At 43.7% G+C, this 23,359-nt stretch overlaps 1 protein-coding gene across 1 annotated transcript in view; it reads left to right on the forward strand.

Annotated features, from left to right (window-relative positions):
• LOC104617490 (sodium channel protein type 8 subunit alpha-like) overlaps positions 1-20,330 on the forward strand; it is a 43,843-nt gene extending 23,513 nt beyond the window's left edge. The window contains 14 exon segments of the mRNA XM_010282823.1: positions 829-1,067; positions 1,482-1,655; positions 2,588-2,944; positions 4,047-4,517; positions 4,803-4,920; positions 5,602-5,756; positions 6,645-6,818; positions 10,883-11,005; positions 14,302-14,586; positions 15,183-15,236; positions 16,228-16,365; positions 17,077-17,181; positions 17,950-18,220; positions 19,152-20,330. Coding sequence (XP_010281125.1) covers positions 829-1,067; positions 1,482-1,655; positions 2,588-2,944; positions 4,047-4,517; positions 4,803-4,920; positions 5,602-5,756; positions 6,645-6,818; positions 10,883-11,005; positions 14,302-14,586; positions 15,183-15,236; positions 16,228-16,365; positions 17,077-17,181; positions 17,950-18,220; positions 19,152-20,299 — 3,812 coding nt within the window. The 3' untranslated portion in view covers positions 20,300-20,330.
• The last annotated feature ends 3,029 nt before the right edge of the window (positions 20,331-23,359 follow it).

The following is a 23,359-nucleotide window of genomic DNA, read 5'->3' on the forward strand; positions in this document are numbered from 1 at the left end:
CCCTACCCGTAAAAAAATAAAACTTCAGCATGAACAGCTGTATAGCCTGAATGGAACCATTGCAAATCAAAGAATGGAGGAGGGGAACTCCTGATTTTTATTTCTTTTTTCTCCCTAAGCACTTGAAATAAGCTAGTGTAAAAAAAATGGACACAGCATCACGTTTGATTTCTGTAAATGGATGCGGTTAGTCTTAATCAGGTTATTCCTGTTTAAAATCTTTTGCAGCATTATGTCATATTTCCTCTTTTAGACCATGTCTGCATTCAGCACAGAATTCATTTAAGTTATTTAAAAACTGGCACCAAAGACAGTTTAGAATCTGTAACTTTGCCTTAAACCGTTTTACCTTGATCAGTTCTGAGTTAAATATATCCCTTCATTTAAAATAATTTGGATTGAATCACAATGCCCAGGCAGGGCTGTCGCAGAGGTGTAGAACCGCACTTCCTGGTAGCCTCACGCAGACGTGATGTAGCTCTTGCGTAGGGACAAAGGAGAAGTTAGTGAAGCTCTGTACCAAGACTTGACCTAACTCTTCTGTCGTGGTGATCTGCATGGTTGGCCATGGTCATGAGGTTCATGGCTTAGTAACTCTTTGTCTTAAGCTATTGCCAAGCATCCTGGAGTTCTTTTGTTCTGAGCATTGCGTGTACACGTGGCAACTTTGGCCTGCGAATATTGAATTGTTGTGCAAGCAGGCAGACATGAGAGGGGTTCATGACAGGCAGGATCAGACAGCATTTTAGCCGTGCTGAGCATCAGACAGATCCAGCAGCCTTAGAGGTGAAGACTGAACGCTGTTGCTGTTTTGTTTTGTAACTGTAGAGCTGGAAGAGTCCCAGAGGAAGTGTCCCCCTTGCTGGTACAAATTTGCCAACACGTTCTTGATCTGGGAATGCCACCCGTACTGGATCAAGCTGAAGGAGATAGTGAACTTAATTGTCATGGATCCTTTTGTGGACTTGGCCATCACCATCTGTATTGTGCTGAACACTTTGTTCATGGCAATGGAGCACCATCCTATGACCCCAGAGTTTGAACATGTGCTCTCTGTAGGAAATCTGGTAAGATAGTATTGGTAAATATTTCTTACAGATCTGCTCCTGCTGGGTTACATTGCTTATTAATGTAGACGTAGACTGAAAAAAATGCTATTCCAGACTCTAGAGGACACTGAGCAGCGTGAGCTTGCCCTCACTGCAGTCTGTGGCAACTCAGAGATGTTTGCTAAGGGTGCACTTCTCTGCTCAGAATTTGTTACTACTTAAAAACCCATCTGGTATGCCTGAGTAGGTCGATGGTATTTGTGCTGCATTGGAGGAGAAAAGACTACTGCAGCAAGCACGTAGCATTGCATAGGCTGCATGTTTGAATTGGCGTGATAAACTGTATCGTTTGATATTTAGCCTGAGGATCAGAGAGCAAACAAAAGCGAATCTTTGACTGTTCTTTCTTTGTCTCTCGCCTCCCCACTCCAGGTTTTCACTGGAATTTTCACAGCAGAAATGTTCCTGAAGCTCATTGCCATGGATCCCTACTATTATTTCCAAGAAGGCTGGAACATCTTTGATGGATTTATTGTCTCCCTCAGTTTAATGGAACTGGGTCTAGCAGATGTGGAAGGACTTTCTGTGCTGCGATCTTTCCGATTGGTATTCCCTATTCGTTCTTTTTGAATGTTACTATCTTGGAGCTACTAGGAAGCTTTTTACATAAGAAAAGGCAAAATCCACTTTTTTCTGGTTTGGGGGAGGACACAGATGGAGTAGTGTCATTTTTGTGGTCTCTTATTTCACAACTGCTGTTCATGAGATCTGAGCAACAGCTCGTTGCATTTAGGCAGTGGAGGATGACTTGGGAGGTATCTTGGTGTGGGGTGCTTAATATGGGTGGAGATGGACCGCGATAGAATGCGCCTCTTATGTCATGTGGTCGAATTGGGTAGGTTGTATGTTACAGTATAATAAGAGTGCTGAACACCTACAGCCTGCATGTGCTTTAAGTTGTGCTGTCAGCGGTCAAGCTTTTGAAAATTAAATTATGAAAACCTCAAGGTTAGATTTTTGGGCGCAGAGAACCGTACCGGAGGTCAGATTTTCCAAGGAGCACAGCACTCAGAAGCTCCCACTTATATTCAGCTTCAGAAAGTCTGCCTCCAAATGAGATTCTCTGGAAATTAAACTTAGATTGTGTGTTCTGGGTATGCCAGGAAAACAAGTCCTTGTTTTTCCAGGGGAAGATGAGAAGTATTCAAGAAAGAAAAAAGTAATTTTTGGTGACACACACCCTTCAAATAAGTCTCTTGACTTCCTTAGTGTTGCAAAGTTTGCAAAGCAAGGTGGAAGTTCCATATTTTTCTGTTGTAAAGGGAGATCACCGTGTGGGGGATAACTAAGTACAAAATACAGAAAGACAAATTCAAAGAGAAGTTAAGCATTCCCTACTCCCACTGACTTCAGTAGCAGAAGCATGGGCTTATGTTTACGTAAAATAGAAGATGGTTGCTGTTCAGAAAGTTCTGCTTGATTTTCCTCATTAAGATTAAATTAAATTGTCGTTTGTCTGTTTTGTTCTTTTTTTGTAGCTGAGAGTCTTCAAACTGGCCAAGTCCTGGCCCACTCTGAACATGCTGATAAAAATCATCGGTAACTCAGTGGGTGCTTTGGGGAACTTGACCTTGGTGCTAGCCATCATCGTGTTCATCTTTGCTGTGGTCGGCATGCAGCTCTTCGGCAAAAGCTACAAGGAGTGTGTCTGCAAGATCAATCCGGAGTGTGAGCTACCCCGCTGGCACATGCACGATTTCTTCCACTCCTTCCTTATTGTCTTCCGTGTGTTGTGTGGGGAATGGATTGAGACCATGTGGGATTGTATGGAAGTAGCAGGACAGGCCATGTGCTTGATTGTCTTCATGATGGTCATGGTCATCGGAAATTTAGTGGTCAGTAAATGGTTACTGATGGTCTTTATTGGTTGCCTCTGGGTGGGGTAGAACGTGGGGAGATGACAGGACTTAGGGGGTAATGATTTGTGAGTCTGTTCCAGCTCTGTTGGGGTCCTTCATGGCCTTTGACATATGAATGGTCCTGTTGACTTCGATAGCACAATATTAAGGATGTGCTTTGCTTGATTAGGACCTTAAACAGTTGCCCACAAATAAAGCATCCATGCACTTTGCAATAAAAGCTGGAGGTACAAAACCGTCAGTCGAAGGGGACAGACCCACACCTTGCCTGAGGGGGTAAAAGAAGCTTAAAAGAAGCAAGACCCGCTTTTCAAACGCCAGTAGAGGAATTAATTTGGTACGCAGAGGAAGGTCCTGAAGCGTTAAAATCAGGTTGGAAGTTTCTTCTAAAATCTGCCCACTAGCTCAATCATGAGGTATAGTTGTGTGCAAGAATCAGCTGGTGAAATTGCACGGCCTGTTGTGTGGGAGGTTAGACTAGATCATGATGTTTCCTTCTGGTCTAAAATTTTACGAAGAAAAGTCTATGGGGGAAAATGTAAGCAAGAACATAGTGTGAACAGTTGCATGTCTTCAAAGTAGTGTTGTGAGCTCTCTCTGACAGGACTTGTCTCGCCAAGGGTTTTTGACAAAATAAGTCTTGGGGACTATCACTAGATGTGGGCAAGGAGTGATCATGCAAAATGCCTAGATTTGGCCATTTCCTTTGAGTCAGAGATGGGACTAAATCAGTAACGCTGAATTTAAGTCCCTTGGATGGCTGCTGCTTAAATTCTTCTCTTTAACATCTGCGGTCTGGATCCTGCAAGGGGCTCTATATCAGACACCCTTTTACCTGCACCGAACCCCTGTGACCCTGTGACACACTGCAGGATCAGTGTCTTACTCCCTGAGTCCTGGGAACCTCGATAGGTGTGTGGGACACCAGAGCTGATGCTCGGCGTGGTGTTTGGAGACTTAGCCTTTAGTCCCTGTTAACGTCAGCAGGACGGGGGTGGCTAAATACTCACATTCAACTTTGGGAAATAGAACCTTTGTGTGTCAGCTCTGTCGAGCGTGACCTCCTCTTCTCTTTCAGGTGCTGAACCTGTTCTTAGCCTTGCTACTGAGCTCCTTCAGCGCAGACAACTTGGCAGCAACAGATGATGATGGGGAGATGAACAACCTGCAGATTTCTGTTATTCGCATCAAGAAGGGCATTGCCTGGACCAAGGCAAAAGTGCGTGAGTTCATGCAGGCTCATTTTAAGCAGAGAGAGGCAGATGAGGTCAAACCCTTGGATGAATTGTATGACAAGAAGGTGAACTGCATCGCTAACCACACAGGGGCTGATATCAACAGAGACATTGATTATCAGAAGAATGGCAATGGCACGACGAGCGGAATTGGGAGCAGTGTGGAGAAGTACATAATAGATGAAGATCACATGTCTTTCATCAATAACCCAAATCTCACTGTCCGGGTACCTATTGCTGTAGGTGAATCAGATTTTGAAAATCTCAACACAGAAGATTTCAGCAGTGATACGGATCCTGATGGCAGCAAAGAGGTAGGATGAAATGCTAAAAATTCCTTCTAGACATTTGACCCTCGTGTGAGTGCCTGGAAGCATCTTGGGAGGGAGAACTAGATAGTTGCAGCACAAAACATAAGTACTTATTACCGTCTGTCCTGTTAACATGAGGTGTAAGCTGGGTCAGGATCTTAATGAGGTGAAGTGAGGAAACAACTTTAGTTACAGTAAATCTGGTGAACAAATTGCTGAGTCATCATGAAGTTTGGTATTTGTTGGGAACTAATTATAGATTGGATTGGGTTTTATTTTGTGTTCAAGAAACTTGATGATACCAGCTCCTCTGAAGGTAGCACCATTGATATAAAGCCTGAAGTGGAAGAAGTCCCTGTGGAGGCACCAGAGGAGTATCTGGACCCAGATGCATGCTTCACAGAAGGTAAGCTCTGACTATAAGCGTAGAAAGAAGCCTCTGAGCTGTTTCAGGGACCTGTCTACTGTAAGCTTACCTTAAGAGTAGGTCTCAGTCTGGATCAGGGATGGATGTCAGCTTATTTTGAGACCCTTCTTGGACTCTGGTGAACTAGTTTAGAAGAACTTGCAAGGTGAAGGCCTTGGAGATGTAGTTGCCATTGCAAGGTTGTAGATGACCTATAGGTAGAGCAAGTTGATCTGTTGTACAGCTGATGCCTTGAGTACTTGGAAACAGAAGAATCTGGCTTCTGGTCGTTTTTTTTTTTTTTCCCCTTCTGTCGCTGGCCTCAATGTCTTTCAGCAACCGATCCATTACAGGTATTCCCATGGCAAAGATATTTTAAATGGTTCAAGGTTATTTTATCAGTAAGTTTTCCATTCCTCTTCTGTCAAGTGCATGGATACCTCACCAAATATAACTTGTTTAATCTGCTCACAAATTGATGTTAATTCAGGTGCCCAGATACAGAAGTGGCGAAAGTAATCATAAAATCCTCAAGAACGCAAGAGTTTCAGTTACAACTCTGCGTGTTTAATAGTGTTGGCATCAAAACTGCTTCTAGACAATGACAATTTTATGTTCTTACATTAAATCATCTGTTACATAACAAAATTTGGGCTCATGCTCCTTTGTGCACTATCCCAGGTTGTATGCAGCGCTGTAAATGTTGTCAGGTCAATATTGAGGAAGGGCTGGGGAAGTCTTGGTGGACCTTGAGGAAGACTTGTTTTCTCATTGTGGAACATAATTGGTTTGAGACTTTCATCATCTTTATGATCCTACTGAGCAGTGGTGCTCTGGTGAGTAAAATACAGAAATATGTGTAGCCCAGTGGTGTTAAGCTAGGGGACATCTAATTGGGAAAGCTGTATATAGGAAATTTGGTGAAAAGGCAAGCTATGATGATTCTTACCTGGAAAACAGCACAGCTCCATTGTGGTAGGTACTGTACAAAAGCCTTTATTAATTATTTTTGTTTAGTTTAAATTAAGAACGAAGACTGAAAGCCTTCAAATCTGGGTTCTGATCATAGCTTGACTAGAAACGCGAGGATTTCTAGGTCTCATTTTCACATTACTGAACAAGAATATTTTATATTTCCCTTTCTTCGCTTTCCCATGTTTGCAGAGCTGCTTGACCTTGTGGTGTTACACAGATCCAGCTAATCACTATGTTTGTTTTCACACAGTACACTATTTAGTAGATAGGGTTATACAACAAACAACTTCAAGCATGCGTTACTCACAAGTTTTAGGACGGAAGTCCACAACAATTCATATTCCATGGCAGTAGCCTGGTTTTCTTTACATACACAGCTTTCATAGTAATTAACAGTCTCATTGCCAATGAACTCGACCCTTTTGTACGTGCTGAGCTGCAGAGAAAACCTGCCTGTGCGTGTTACTGCAGTGATACCAGTTGCTGGACATTTAGATATAAAGGCTAGTATGCAGATCCCTAAAAGGCAGAGAAGTTCTTGTGTGTTTTTTTTTTCGGTTGGTTGCTTGGTTTTTGTGTTTTGTTTTGTTTGTTTGTAGTCTTGCAACTACTACAGCAGATAAGGTGTACTGTCTAAGAAATGTAAATCCACTGCTCATCTCAGTGTTGTTTGAATAAGCTTCTGAATAACGACATTGAACTATGGAATAAATCCGATATAATGACACCAGTACCTGGTTATTTCCCAGGCTTTTGAGGATATTTACATAGAACAGAGGAAAACCATCCGGACCATCCTGGAGTATGCTGACAAGGTCTTCACTTACATCTTCATCCTGGAGATGTTGCTGAAATGGTGTGCTTACGGCTTTGTGAAGTTCTTCACTAACGCCTGGTGCTGGCTGGATTTCCTCATTGTGGCTGTATGTATCCTCTCCTCCTTATTTCTGGTTGGGAAAAAATGTTAGTTAGAAGAATGCCGGGGTAACGTTTTCTGCTGAGGAGTGCCCTAACTGAATCGCTTACTTAGTGAGGATTCAGTCCCAGGTATCTGTAAGTTGCCAAAACAAGGATAAACCCCTTGAGCCCTTTGGCTTTTGCCAGCGTTTCCTGTGCAACTGTGGAATTTCTACCCTGCAGGTCCTAATGAGCCTGCAGACACCAAGGGGGGTTTTCCAGCCCTTGGCTCTTTTTCTCCACTGAAAGTACTGTTTCTAAGAGGCCTGCGCGCTTGTCGAGCTACTGAAAGGTGTTAACAGTGGGAGAACTTGTGCAGACACGGTATTCCTTGGTGACACCCTCTTTCTGTAATCATTTGCTTGCGTTATTAACGATGAGGGAATGATGTGGCAGGCAAAATCTTCCCAGCCTACCGCCTAACCAGGTCTGGTGTTCTGAACATTGGGCACATGTGAAAATCGAGCACTTCGAAAGCTTTATTATGCAAAATGAAGTTCAACGTCATCCTCCTTCTGTTAAAAAGATCTAATGCCCAGGAGAGAAGAAGCAAGACCATAACAAAGGCAACTTGCTGATGAGGGATCGTAGCATGAACAAGGGAAATGGTCGGTCTGGACAGTTCTGCACGTGATCGCCCTGGAATTCCCCTGCAGAACATCTTCATAGGGAGAATAAATGTGAGAATTTAAAACAAGAAAGACGGCAGAGGGAAGTGTTAGTAATAAATTTGGCTCTGAAGCACAGCAAGGCCATTTAAAATAAATGGAATTTATGCTGTCAAAAGTGGCAGAAAATTATGGAATTCAGTAAGACTTGAAGTCCAAAGAACTGCAAAAAAGGAACTTTTTTTGTTCCAATTTGTTTCCGATCCAATCCCAAGTGCTTGGATTCTTTTAAGACGTTTCACCACATCCAGTTGTGAAAGTGTCCTTAGTGAGTGCCCCAAGAGCAAGTATAAAAAAAAATTAAAAAAATTTCCAAGCTTCTCATTTGGAACATGTCGAATATGATTCAGTTATGCCAAGTTTCTGTTTGGTGACATTACCACTCTGGAAATATTTCTGAGTAGGTGGAGGAACTATGCTTGGAATTCAGGGGCAGAAGTGACTCAAGATGTCTACGTTTCCTGTGGAAAAATGAATTTTTTAATAATCTTTTTTTTCAAGTCCTCTCTGATCCCCTTAACACCTTTCCTTTTAACACACATCTTGAAGAAGTGACTCTTCTTTTCTGAAAATAACCCTGTATCTCTTTCAGTACAAGTGCTAACATGGAGGCTAATACGAGATCTTTTTTATTCTTCTGTGCCGCTTTGAGGAGAGCGTTTCAGCAAATGAAATGCTTTGGGGTAGTGTATTAAAAAGAGAACGAGCAGCTGAGCACAAAAATAGCATTCACAGTCCTTATGCTTCTTGTTGTGAGTTGAATTCCAGCTGTTGGGAACAAGAGAAGTGCAGTTTAATTGACAAATGTGTTACAAGATTCATTTGCTTCCCAAGTATCTGGCTGCTGGTGGAGTAAAGATAAGGAACTTCCCAGGCAGGTAACACATTTACAGGGAGTGAACAAGCGCTTATGTACAAGGAGCCCGAATTCCCAGTGCTTTAGGAGAAATTTCTCTTTTCACTTGGTGTCGTAGACAGGAGAGCAGCACATTTTTGTCTGCAAAAAATCTGAAATGTGAATTTGAGATGTCAAGTAACAAAATCTCAGCTATGCATCATGTCCTGCATCTGTTAAATCACCTCTTTTTTTTTTTTTAACAAATTTTCCTATGTGACGTAGATGGGGTTCTACTGAAGTCAGGATGGCAGCTGTGACTAATAGAGAATAAGCCTTTGCATCATAACAATGCTCTTGAATGTTATTTTTCAGGTTTGATAGCATTGTCAAATAACCCTCCTCCTCTGATTCCCAAAGCTTGCTGGGTGTATTTGTGAAGACAAAGTCTTTTTCTGGGTAATAATGAAGGCTTCTGCTTTTCAGTCAATCTGGAATTCCTTTTGTCTGACATCGGTGCCTGCTGTGTCTTCTGTCGGAGTGTCCCGAGAGCATAATACTGAAAAGACCCCATGAAAGCCTTTAGGTGTTTTACTGCCGTTGTGTTAGTTTCCTACTCGGGAGCGAGGCGTTATCCCAAGGGGAAGAAGCTCTAAAAGTGAGGATTCAGTGAAGCCCGTACCCTGTTTAGGGGGTAAAACGCTGTAGTTCTCTGTATATGGACCTTATAGCCCATACCTCCAAATCCCATCCGTATTTTGAAATTTGGGACCAGGACTTTAATATACCAGTGTTGCTGGGGCTTGGTCCTGTCCTGAGCAGGCTGATCACAAAAGCTTTGCTGTAAACCTTTGGGACACCCCTGCCATGTTTTTAATCAGTGTGATTTTAAAATCAGAAAACCATATGGAAAAGCCAGAGTGCCATGTGGCCATGTATTGTGGCCACTTCTTTTGGGGCGGGTATGTAGATGGAAAAAGCATGAAGCACAAACAGTAAAATAAGATGAAATCTCTTTAAGTTTTCCCGCATGTCCATACACTTGAAATCTGGTCCTGAAATTTCCCTAGAATATGTGTGGAATAAGAATCATCCTTGTAATTAATTTCACATTATTATCTTAATATCCTTTTTTTTTTAAAAAAAAGAATGATAAATAGGAAGTGTCCCATTCTGAGAATTAAGCTAAAAAAACTCCACCTGTTATAGGAGGAGGTTTCATGTTTTTACATTCTTTGTTACTGTATATTGATGTCTTTTTTTTTTTTTCTCCTTAAAAAAGGTTGACATATCTGTTCTTATCTGTGTCTGTAATGTGATACTAGCCAAAAATGGAAGATAGTGAGTGGGATGCTGATGAAATGGTGTCTGTAGATACTCTTTACATATGGCCAAGTCATGTCTGATCTAATCTAAAGAGTTTTCAGTTGGCTCGCGTGGGAGATGGACTGCTGCCCTAAACACACGTGCCAGGTCAAAAAGTAAATGGCTCCACGCCTTCATGCTTTTGGTAATACAGGGCTTAATCCTGCGGCACCCTGAGCTGCTCTCAGTAAGCTGCTCTACTTAACCAGTACCAGCTGGTTAAGAATATTCAGTAATTCGTAAGCGTAGAGCCTGAATCTGATTCCAAGCTGCTAAAGAAACCAGGTTGTCTTTGTGGTTATGGTGTTGAAAAATGGATATAAGAAACCTGTCCCCAGCTGTGTCATGGTGTCAGCGTATGAGCCCGAGCACCCACGCGGTCGCTGTGACGCCTCAGTTTGCCCGTCTGTGAGACGGACTTACCCATCCTCATCTTCCCTCAGGGATGCTCACAAGCGTCACTGCAGCTTCAGGCAGGCAAAAAAAGCCCCCGACAGTTGCTCTGTGTTACAAGCAGAAAAAACACACCCATCCTTGAGTTTTCGGGCAGTAAAAGTTGGACTCGGGTGCCTCAGCACCGTGTGCGGTAGGGCCAGCCTTCGCGTTTGGCAGAAGCAAGCTCAGGCACACGTCCCGTCCCTGAAGGCCGTTGTCATGGATGAAGCACCACCGCTCAGCGTGAGCGCGGTGGCTTGCTGTACGAGTTGAGCGCAGGTTGTGCAGTGTGTGTATTTATCTGTATTCTTTCTCATAGGTACCTTTAAAATTTGTCTGGCTTAAATTTAATGGGAGCCGCTGGGATCCTGCAGACAGTAAAGGGCGAGGGTAAGGTTTTTGTCATCGTTTGGGCTCTTCCTTCCGACAGACCCCTTCTCCGTCTGTGTGTCTCTGCCTCTCTCTCACTTACCTTTCCCCTATGTTCTTTTCTTATGCCTTTCTCAACCGCATTATTTCCTTCCAGGTCGTTTCAGTCAAGTGAAGTAGGCAGCTGGTGTCATGTCTTCGGTATTTATTATGGGGACCGCCCAGGCTGGCAGCCTGGGCTGGGCAATCAGTGCTAGGGGATTCATTCTAACAGTCTGGAACCTTTTTTTTCTTTTTCTTTTTCTTTTTTTCTTTCTTTTTTTTTTCTTTCTTTTTTTTCTTTCTGTTTTCTGTGTAGGTCTCTTTAGTCAGCCTTATAGCTAATGCCCTGGGCTACTCGGAACTAGGTGCCATAAAGTCCCTTAGGACACTAAGAGCTTTGAGGCCTTTAAGAGCGTTGTCCCGATTTGAGGGGATGAGGGTAAGATGCCATTAGCAGCTGATCCTTCTGCATGCCTGTGGAGCGGTTTTTTTTAAGCATGCTAGAACTGATCAAAACTGGTGGAAAGAAAATTCCAAACAGAATCATGATGCAGCTGCTGACTCGATCACCTCTACCGTGGATGTCCCCTCACCCTGCCCACCGCTGCACCCTCCCCTCTTAAGAAAGGGAGATGCATTAAGCTGCCTCATTACATTAATTACTGGCCCGAACCACGTGCCATTTGTAGACGATGTTAACACTTGGCTGTTCTCATTTAGCCTGGCTTTGACCTCTAGCATCCGAGGGGGCTTCTCAGCTGTGACTTTTTTTATCTAGGGAGAATCACCAGGTGCAAAGAAGCAGAATTTGAACCACCTCAGTGTCTCCAGCCCCTCTAGGTGTTGGCCGCTGGTGGAATTGGATTGAAAGACTATATCGGAGGGGTTTTTAAAAACGCGGTCTGCCTGCAAGGGGGTAAAAGGCTGCTTCCTTTCTCGGATCACTCAGGCCTTCAGGAAGGGACTGGCGGGGAGCTCAGCTGTTTGAAAAAAAGTCTTTGGTTTAATTCCTCTTGTTGCACCTTGTTGTTCTCGGTCCAGTCTGGTGGTGACTGGAAGCCTTGTCTGATAGTGAAGCTTTTCCTTTCCACTCCCTCCCTTTTACCATGCTTTACGGTCCCCTGTCCTGTCACTGTGGAACTAGCAACGAAGCACAAGCAAAGCATTGAACTTAACAAGCTTTCCTCAAATTGTTAGACAGCACCACTGTCTTGGGGATTTGAAATTATTGCAATGTCTCATTACTTTGCCACTAATATTCTGTATTTGGGTGCTTTTTTTCCATTTGGGATTGAAATAGTCTTATAAGAACATGCAAAAAAATTGCACGTTTCTGTTAAGTAAAGGGTACGTTGTGTTAACGGGTTTCCCAGTTGCTCTTAGAACAATAACGCAGGTCTTCTGTGCTAAATCCCAGTTAGCTCACAATTAGAGATATTAGGAGAGATAAAATCATGTATTTTTAAAAAAAGAGAAGGGAATAGCAGTCGCACAGTTTTACTCCAGGGTCTGACTGGAGTGATTCCACCTGGATCCTTCTGATCTCCTTCGAGTTTGCTGTAGTGTGACTGAGCACAAAATACAGCCTGAGAGGCAACGAACTGATCGGGAATCCTCAAATTCCTTAGGAAGTGATAGAAGTAAATGATACCATAACGAATCCAAAGAGGGTTGTTTATTCCCCAGCATGTTATCCTGCTATTATTTCTTTGTGTCAGTTAGCCTAATTTTAAACTTCGTTCTATAATACAGGCACAAAGGAAGAAAATTTTTGCATTGGCACAAAGCCAGAGCTTTTGCTGGGCTGGGTTCAGGTCCCACCTAAGAGTATGATCACAAAGGAAAAGACCTAGCACTAATCCGGTAGATACTGAAAGCTATTTTTAAGCCGTGCTGGAGGGAAGCTGTGATTCCTAATGCACTATCAGAAAATTCTCATGCTTAAGGTGGGGGATTTTCACCACAGCAAAATTGATAAGAGAGTTACGACTGCAGCCCTGTTAGTTACCTAAACCCAATTATTTTTCCTTTGTTTTGACTTGAAGACAAGTGTTGCTGCCCCATACAACCAGAACAATTCTTCTGAGCCAGAGAATAGAGATTTGAAATGCCTTTGCAAAGGAAACATAAAATGTAGTTCTTTGCTTTTCTCTACTCCATAGTAATCTGCATTTTCAAGAGCTTGCTCTGCTCTTAAATTAATCAGGAAGTTTAACAGTAATGCTACGAAACGTGCATGCATTTTTGTCAGTCCGCACACAAAAGCCATGTTCCTTCTCTCGGATCTTTTTGAACGCTGTATAAATTTAACGTACCATAAGTGGCCGTATTTCGGGAGCATAGGACGCTTTTTGCCGCTTCCCACAATGAACTGGAATAAACCAGCGCATTGAAATCTGAAGGATCTTAAGCCAGAGCGGCGTACTGCTGGTGTGTTGGTGTAGAGCCTGTTTGGAGGGCTTGACTCTAACCCGTATCTTTATACCTCACTGGGTGTGCAGTGATGAATTGATGACATCATTTATCAGTTGCTGTAACGCCGCTTACTGTCTAGATCACTGTTGTCTTCAATTTGCCTCCATGCCTGCTGTGGTGGAGGGCAGGTGCTCGCCGCAGAGCTTATCCCGTGTGTGGTGCTTGCATCCAGCAAACAGGTTTCTGGGAGGAGAGGGGACACTTGGTGGTGGCCAGGACCAGCTGTGGCTCAGGTGCTACTACGCGAGGACTCCCGAAGCACTGTGTAATTGAGTAGCCTTTCAAAACTAAGGCAAAGGGGTAAAAACAGTTCAGATTCTCTTCATCTATTAAAGGAATCTAAATTAGGAGAGCGTAATAAAAGATTTAATATCCTGCTGACCTAACTCTATTAAAAACCTGATAGCTTACGCTTTGTCACGTGTTGGCCAGGGATGCTTAGGGACATGGTGCTCCCAAACCGTGAAAGGCGAAAATTAGGAGATGGTGGAAGGTAGGAGCTCTGACAAAACCCAGTATCGCTTCCTGCTGTGTTTGCTGCAGTTTGGAGGAAGGAACATGGCTTTTCTGTCTTCTTGAGCCTGCCTAGCTGCATGCTCAGCTGTCTGCCTGAGACAACATGATTGGCCTTGCTTAGTCCCAAATATGACCTTGATGTTTACGGCGACTCGCTGCTTAGCCTTAACAGAGCAATGCCGGGCTTGGTCCTGTCCCCAGCGAAGTCAGTGCCATGCAGTTTGCTGGCGACCTCGGTGGGAGCCGGAGGCAGGCTTTGAAGTGATAACAGCCTTGTTTGAAAGCGGGGAATGGCCGTAAGGGCCACTGGCTGATAAGACCCATCAAATCCCACGAGCAAAAGTGTCCTCAAACTTGGCTCTGAGAAAATTTTAGCTAGGAGCCTGTTTGTTACTAAGAAGAGAGTCTGAGCCTCACTCAGTAATGCCCCCCTCTCCCTTTTGGCAACTAAAATTATTTAAAATAATTGTTGTCTGTCTAAAGAAGTAACAATCCAAAATCAAACCCGGTAAATCTAACAACCTGGCCTGTTTTATTTTAAAAACAGAGCTTCAGTAGGTGGCTTTTAAGCAGAATTTTTCACCGCTTGGAATAAGTTCACTGCCGACTTCTGCGTGGAGTAAACGCCACAGATCTGTCAGTGGCCTTACCTCCTATTCCCCCCCAAAAAACAGCTGTATTGATGCTTGCTGTTTCCTGCCTTGTGTTTTATACTGAAACTTTTTCCCACCCCTTCCAACACAGGTGGTTGTCAACGCCTTGGTTGGCGCTATCCCTTCCATTATGAATGTGTTGTTGGTCTGCCTTATCTTCTGGCTGATTTTCAGCATTATGGGGGTTAACCTGTTTGCCGGGAAATATCATTACTGCTTTAATGAAACAGCTGAGGAGCGCTTTGAAATAGATATTGTTAACAACAAGACGGACTGCGAAGCACTGATGCCACCCAACTCCACTGAGATTCGATGGAAGAATGTGAAAATTAACTTTGACAACGTTGGGGCAGGATATCTGGCTCTTCTGCAAGTTGTAAGTTTTGCTTTCACCATCTCCCTAGTCGTAAATACAAACTTCTTCTAATGCATTTTGGCTGCTTCCTTCTCTCCATGAAATACAACATCCCATTAAACCCACTCGGATTTAGGTCTGGAATAAAACTGCCATTTTATCTTTCATCCCTTCGCCTAGTATGGGTCTCCCAGCACAGCAAGCGGCCCCAACTCTACTCTTCAAAGAGTCTTACCAAAGCTTCCACAAGGCAACAGTAAAACCTGTTTGTTAGATTCATAGTTTGGGTTGGAAGGGACCTTCAAAGGCCATCCAGTCCAATCCCCCTGACATCTGCAACTAGATCAGGCTGCCCAGAGCCCTGTCTAACCTGACCTTCAACGTTTCCAGGGATGGGGCATCTGCCACCTCTCTGGGAAACCTGTGCCAGTGGTTCACCACCCTCAGTGTAAAACAGTGCCTTCCATAAAGAGAAATATTTAAGTATTACTGAAGTTCAGTATACAGGGCGATGAAGAGTGCCAGGGAATGCTTGACATAGCTGGCACAAATCAGACTTGTTCTTTTGCTCTGGGTGAATTCTGTCTAAGAGAAGGTGTGTTTGTTTTCTTTGCTAGGCTACTTTCAAGGGCTGGATGGACATCATGTATGCAGCAGTAGATTCCAGAAAGGTAAAGTGCATGACCACAAACTCGCCTCCCAATAGTTCACTCTGCTGTTTCGCTTTGGTAAAATCAAGAGTAAAAATTGTAGAACTATGCTTACATTACGTATTTAATGCTGTGATTGTTTCATTTGCTCTATTAGTGTGATAAGTTAAAAGGTGCTGAAGAAAATCCTGAAAAGGGCAGGGTTCTTCTGGTTGCTTTAGGGGCAGGGAAACTCCTGCTGGAGTGGAAATACAGTGAAGAAAGGAATATAATGAAGTTCTGTATTCCATCAGGATAAACTATGGGGAGGAATTAGCCAGAAGGTCCTCCATGAAGGTCCCGTCTACACGGGAGCCCAAGTGTTGGTTTGAATCTAGTTTTGAAATTATGTCTGGATTGGAGCTCTTTCTTCAGGCACTTTTCTTGTTCTTGCATGCTGGAATCATGCAAATACCATTACTTCCTTTTTGCTTTCTAGTTTTTTTTCCTTCTCTTCTCTTGGTTTTATATAAAAAGATTTTTGAAAGGATTTTCTTGTCCTACACTGAATGGACTGCTGGAAATAAATAAGTGCTATGACTGTGTCAGGACAGTGTAAAAAATGTTCTTCTCTTTTTGATCAGCTAATGGCCCTAGATGTCCCTCTTTGAAAGAAAGAGTGATGTCTTCACTTTGACAGGGCTTGTCATTAAAATGATCGTTTCCTTTGTGACTTGCAAATTAAATGACTATATATTGTATGGGCACTGACCTCATTTACAGTGAAAGTCAGTTTAAATTGTAGCATATTATATTCCTGAAAATTAGATCACCATCCTCCTGGTATATACATACAACATGCATGCGTACTTTTGCTTTAAACAGTGTGAGAACACGGTTTTCCATACGTAACTACAGCTTTATAAAGCATGACTGCCCTACATGGGAATACTTGGAAACATGTCCAATCTCATTTTGACTATATATAATGTCTTTTAAATGTAATTTATTTCTCTTCTCATCTCTCATTCAGCAAGAAGAGCAACCCAAGTATGAGGACAACATTTACATGTACATATATTTTGTCATCTTCATTATCTTTGGCTCCTTTTTCACCCTGAACTTGTTCATTGGTGTCATCATTGACAACTTCAATCAACAAAAGAAAAAGATAAGTGATCGGTGTTTGCTGATCAGTAGGGGAGCTGAGACCTGTTAGAGGAATGTTGAGTCCTCAGCCTGATGGGGTTTTCTGCAAAATAAGGGCCAAGGACCTTCAGTCTGGGGCACAAGCCTCCCCTCCTAGAGCTGTGGGCTGCAGAACCACCGTGACTCTTGGTGCATCACTCCCTACCCAGCCCCACTGAGAGTGGCTGAACAGGCTCAGGGGAGGACAAGAGGCAGCCCAAAGCTTTATGTAAAACCCTGGCCGGATTAGACGTTTTCCCTAGACTACCTTTTCGTGCATTTCTGGTTTTTCTTTGTCTTGATTAAAATATACAGACGAAGTAAAATGTCTTCCTTGCCTCTCCCTCCGTCTCTCATATACTGCTTTTCTTCTCTGCAAGTCAAGCTGAGGATTTGCGTGTATGCAGTACCTGCTAACTGGCCCGACACCTCTGTTACCTGTTTATCACAAAGGATAGAGAGGGGATGGGGAAGGATGTGTAGTGCAATAAAACAGGTTATTCATAGGAAAAATACTCAGTTTTCTTTAAAGGAAAACCAGTGTGCTCTGGGTATTAGTATAAGTTATTTCTGTCTAAAATAGCTGCCACCAACTTCCCATATGGCAGGTATCCTCATGACTTAGCTAGGATGTTATTCCTTTCCCTTCTGGTGTATGAGCTGATTGTGACCAGTTTTCCTTTTGCCCCTTTACTTTGGAGGTCAAGATATTTTCATGACAGAAGAGCAAAAGAAGTACTATAATGCCATGAAAAAACTGGGCTCAAAGAAACCTCAAAAACCCATTCCCCGACCTCTGGTGAGTATGTTATAAAGGGAACTGAAGGAAAAAACCTGCAGAGTAGACTTCCAAAGGAGCTTCGGCTCCAAAAGCATCCTTTGTTCTAACTCATGCTGGACTCCACATCCCCATGTTCTTGTTATTACAATTCAGGTATGATCTGAGAGAGGTTAAAATGCTACAGCCACGGTTGATGTTCATCAGTTGGCTCACTTGAATCAACAAAACAGTCTGAAAAGCCTGTCTTGCCGAGAGGCTATAGCTGGAGAGTAGGAGCAGGATTTTGGACAATTAGACAGCCTTGTGGCTTGAACTGATCGAGACCTAAGCACATTTCCCTGCTTTCTGAAAGGCTTTGCATGGGGTGTGGGGTGAGTCCCTTAGATACTGCTGTGGATAAGGCATCCTGCTGCTCTGCCTGCCGCTGGAACTAGGCTGCTGCCAGGACGCAGAAGAGGTAGTTGAAATCTAGTTCAAGTACCCTGCAGTCACCACGGCAAGGTAGACGTGGCTGCTGTCTCCCTTGTGAGTGCATCAGCCTGCCTTTGGTCTCAACAAGGAGGAAGATACAGGGTTGTGGTAGCATGTTTGGGGTATAAATAATAGCATTTTCCTACCTTTCCCATAAACTGAATAGATTGAATTGTGGCTAGAGTTTGCCTTGAAAGCTTCACTGAAAAAACTATGTCCTCATCCTTGTTTCCACCAACGGTAAAATAATTTGTTGACTAACGGTAGATTTTTGTTCAAACTCATTTGGTTCGTTGTCTCTCTCCTGTTGCACAGAACCGCATTCAAGGAGCTGTCTTCGACTTTGTTACCCAGCAAGCATTTGATATAGTCATCATGATGCTCATTTGCCTCAACATGGTGACCATGATGGTGGAGACAGACACACAAAGCAAGCAGATGGAGGACATCCTTTACTGGATCAACCTCGTGTTTGTCATCTTCTTCACCTGTGAGTGTGTGCTGAAGATGTTCGCCTTGCGGCACTATTATTTCACCATCGGGTGGAACATTTTTGACTTCGTGGTTGTGATTCTGTCCATCGTGGGTAAGTGCGACACCAGTTAGATAGAGGTCTGTGAGTGCTAGGCTGTCTTGGTATTTGCAGAGTAGAGCACATTCTTGTCTTTGAAGGGGCTATATAGGTACCAGGACTTCTAGGTTCTCTTTTTAGCCTTGTGAAGAGACTGTGGCAGAATTTGGCAGCTTGAAGTCCTGAGTAATGCACCCTCCTCCCTCTGTTCTGGCATTCATTTCCAGTCGTGTGGAGTAATACACTTGACAATTACTCTCCCTGTCTTTAAAAACAGAAATTTTACTCACCTCGTCAGAATGTTATAATGCTTACTAACCACTTAAAATAGCATTGCAGTGCTTCCTACATCAGCATGTGATTTGCACTCTTGTTTTCAGGTTGGTTGGATGTTGAATCAACCAGTTTCCTCCAACGGGTTTTGGGGTTTTAGTGGCTAATCCGTAAAATGTGCATAACCTCACAAATACAACAGGGTCACTCAAAGCTTGGCTGGATGCGGCTCCGCCCAGGCATACTGACAAAACACCAGCATTTAGAGACTGTCTTGCAGTATAATACTCAGATCCAGGTTTGTGTGTTGCTAGAAATAAGATTTATCTTAAATATTTTTAGCACCTTCAAAATAGAGTCCGTAGCCTGACTGCCATGGCAGAGTTGGCACCAAGAGCTAGACACCTCCAAAAAACAACTCACCCGTCCTTATCCAGCTGGAACAAATCACTCTGCAGCTGTACCTCTCTCCCACTCCCTTTAGGATACCTACTTAGGGAGCCAGAGCATCTATCTAAGGCTTAACTGCCTAAAGGTGAGGCCTCTCAATCACAGACCCCCTTTGATAAAATCTGACCAAGGAGTTCTGTGTTCCCAGTCCCTCGACTAGGTTCAGAAGCGGCAGCAGACTGCACGTCTCCATTGTCACATTGTCCCTTCTCTTCTTCTTTAGGAATGTTCCTGGCTGAAATCATTGAGAAGTATTTTGTGTCGCCCACTCTCTTCCGAGTCATCCGACTGGCTCGCATTGGACGTATCCTGCGTTTGATCAAAGGAGCCAAAGGAATCCGCACCTTGCTTTTTGCCTTAATGATGTCCTTGCCTGCCTTGTTCAACATTGGCCTCTTGCTGTTCTTGGTCATGTTCATCTTCTCCATCTTTGGCATGTCAAACTTTGCTTACGTCAAGCATGAGGCTGGCATAGATGATATGTTCAACTTTGAGACCTTTGGCAACAGCATGATCTGCTTGTTCCAGATCACCACATCAGCTGGTTGGGATGGCCTGCTGCTGCCAATCCTAAACCGGCCTCCAGACTGCGACCTAGACAAGGAGCACCCTGGGAGTGGTTTTAAGGGGGATTGTGGGAACCCTTCGGTGGGGATATTTTTCTTTGTGAGTTATATCATCATCTCCTTCCTGATCGTGGTCAACATGTACATTGCCATCATCCTGGAGAATTTCAGCGTGGCGACAGAGGAGAGTGCAGATCCACTAAGCGAGGACGACTTTGAGACCTTCTATGAGATCTGGGAGAAATTCGACCCTGATGCCACACAGTTCATAGAGTACAGCAAGCTCGCAGACTTTGCTGATGCTTTGGAACATCCTCTCCGCGTCCCAAAACCCAACACCATTGAACTCATTGCCATGGACCTGCCTATGGTAAGTGGAGACAGGATCCACTGTTTAGATATCCTGTTTGCCTTCACCAAACGTGTCCTGGGGGACAGTGGAGAGCTGGATATACTGAGACAACAGATGGAGGAAAGATTTGTGGCATCCAACCCTTCCAAAGTGTCTTATGAGCCTATCACAACTACTCTCCGGCGTAAGCAGGAAGAAGTTTCAGCGGTGGTTATCCAGAGGGCTTACAGGGCTCGTTTAGCAAGACGGGGCTTTATTAGCCGAAGGCCTGTCTCCACAAAACTGGAAAACGGAGGAACACACAGGGAGAAAAAAGAAGGCACCCCATCTACTGCATCTCTCCCATCGTATGACAGTGTTACCAAACCCGAGAAGGAGAAGCAGCAACGGGCGGAGGAAGGAAGACGAGAAAAAGCAAAAAGACCAAAAGACGTCAGGGAATCCAAGTGTTGAGACAAAGTAATAGAATTGTATAAATTAAAAAATATTTGCAAGTGAAAAGATTGTTTACAAACTTCATGAAATATATCAATACAGAACAGCTGTGGAGACACTTACCTGAAGATCTTATACCAAACATAGTCTGCTTACTGTGTGACAGCGTTGCATCTAAAGCAGTGACCTACCACCTGTTTAAAGGACCCTTGTAAACAAACATTTAAACACAAAAAAGGAAAAAAAATGGGATTTTCTATTGTTCGGGCAGGTGGATACTGCATGTTCCACATCAGTCAATGCAACTTAGGACAAACAAGCAAAATAAACCACACACACACACACAGAAACAAAACCTGCTGCTGGGATTCATGTATTTTCCAAAGCAGCCAAAAATGGATTTTATTTTCCCATTTTGTTGATTATTATTGAAAGAAAACCCAGAAGTCACAATGTTAAAGGGTTTGTTCATGCAAAACTAAACTAGATTTGCGTTTAGTTAAGCTGCAAAAAAAGAGAAACAAAAAAAAAAGGAAAAAAGTTAAAACAAGTAAAACAAAAAAAAAAGGAAAAAAGAAACAAACCACCCATTTAGCCCATGCCATTTAATTGTCATAGTTTATTTGATAATTTATTATCTGCATTCTACTTTCTACATGGGCTTTGCTTGGTTTGGGAGATGGGGTAATCGGGTACCTTCAGCCTGGAGACAGCTCAGGCTGATTCCCCCCCAAAAAAGTGCTCGTTCAGCGCATAGAAACGATTTGCATGATGGCATGCCGTGACCAGGAACCATGCATGAGGAACCATCAAACCACCGTCACTCGATCTGTCCACAGCAGCGTGTTAAGCCATAAATTCGAGGCACTCCACCGACTACCGTACACTGTATTTGGAGATAAACTTTAAGAGTAACCATGCCCTTCACTGGTACCTCCCCGTTCTTAGCCATCTCATCGACCCGCCGGTCGGAGAAAGAAAAAGAAACGAGCAGAAGAAAGAATTCTGTGTCTCTGTTTAACAACTTTTTGTTGTTGTTTTGTTTTCCATAGAGCCATCTTTTTGCACACTGAACTATAACAAAACCAAATGCTGCTCTGGACCTCGTCCAAAGGGAGATGATAAAAACTGAGAATGGCTTGTTATACTATGTCACTGTAAAACCACAATCTAGGGCTTAAATACCAGTCAGTAAGTTCATTTGTATCCTGCAATATTTATCATTAATATTATTCTTCAGCCTCCATCCTGCAGCATAGACACTTTTTTTTAGAGAGATAGATGCTAAAAAAAGGTAGCATGTTATCTCTACCGGTAGAAATCTGGGGAGCTTACCCAAAGCGATCCCACTGGCGGGGCTGGGGGACGGGGACGTGACTCACAGCGTTCAGTTGTCCCGCGGCCATCGGCAGTCCGGCTGCGGGTGGGATGCCGAGGTGCGGGTGGGCTTTCCGAAACCCTGAACCCTTCCTCCCTTGGTACCAGTGTCTGCAGCTCTGCGCTCCTGCTGCCGCAGGGGTTTTCTGGCTTCTGTGGCCATGAGGGTTTTTAAGAGGACGCAGCACAGGCACGGCCGCGTCCCGGGCGCGGGGTGGAGAGCCGGCTGTCGGTGCCTTCACCTTCTTCCCATTTCTCACGCTGTCACAGAGCGGCGACTAAAAGGGCCCCGCAGGTTGGGTAGGAATCAGAGCTACCTCTTGCCTCGTCTCGTTGCAGCGGTAAATAACAGAAACACGATGAGCCAAGTCCAAACGCTTCTCTCTTCTCAGTGCCCAGGCTCAGGCAGCCCCAGGTCCTGTTTCGTGGTGTCCTCGTGAACCAGCCAGCTCTCAGCTGCTGCTCCGCTCGAGATGTTTTCTCTCCAGGGCCAGGGTGGGTATTCCGGGGGGGACGGCGGCACGGGTGCTTTTCCGCCAGCGGTTGGAAGGAGAAGCGAGGGGTCAGCGCTGCTGCTCGCCTCGCCCCCGAGGTGCTGCGGTCACGCGTGGGCGTTCGAATGCGGACCAAATTAAGGGTGCCCGTAATAGCGGGGAAAAAACCCAAGACAGCAGAACTTGATGGCAGGGTGAATCTCGGTTTGCATAATCTCACAACCCAGAAAATTAAAGGAATCACTCACTCACTCTAAAAAAAAACCCACCAAAACCAAGCAGGAAGCCATCCAGCAGCCATCTGTGCCAAGTCCGGCGTCCTCGCCGCGCAGCCCGGCCATCGCCACGTCAGCGGCGCAGTTCTGCTGCCCCCGGGAACACGGCAAGGAACCTTTTCTATCCTGTCAGCTCTTGCCCCAGTTGCTCCGAGGATACGATGTATAATAACACAGAAAAACAACATACATATGTACAGGCTACGTTGTAAACAGCACAAAAAGAAAAAAGAAAAAATAGCTGAAAAGTGTGGTTGAACTTTTTAAGAGAATATTATAAATACTGTAATATATCATTTTATTTTATCAGCATGCCTTTTTGTAAATACAAAGAACTACAAAAATAATAGAATGGCTTCTGGCTTATGCCATTGTCCATGTTTATTTTTATTTTTTTAATATTTTTCTGTTTTCCTTAGACTTTAGATAGCCAGTAAACATCCCCCAAAGGAAAAAAAAAAACCCACAAACAAAAACCACAAAAACAAACAAACAAAACCCTACCCCCCCAACTAGGTTAAAAACAAAAGAAGCTTTATTGCAAATGAGCTTTGCAATAGCAGCAGTATATATTTTTGGGGTTCCAACGTGCAATAAGTTGACCACTTCTATGCAAGGTTTGGCTAAACTTCATAATTGTTCTTAAGTTGGGCTCTTGACTTGTAGGTGAAGCTTGGTACGTTTAGCGTTCGTGCTGGCAATTTCATTAGGCTACTCGATTCCTTTCAAATAAAAAGTCCCTTCAAACTATGTATATATATTTATTTTTTTAACATTAGATCTGTATTAAACGCAAGAGGCCGGTGGTATTGTCAGGCAGCACCGCTGGGAAAGAACGGGAATGAGTAGTTTCTTCAACCGTTTGTTGGCTGAGTTGGTCCTTCTGCTCAAAGAAGAGCTTCATGGGGGTTTTTTGGTTTGTTTTTCTCTTC

This window comes from Phaethon lepturus, unplaced genomic scaffold (genome assembly GCF_000687285.1).
Source record: "Phaethon lepturus isolate BGI_N335 unplaced genomic scaffold, ASM68728v1 scaffold13792, whole genome shotgun sequence".
NCBI lineage: Eukaryota > Metazoa > Chordata > Aves > Phaethontiformes > Phaethontidae > Phaethon > Phaethon lepturus.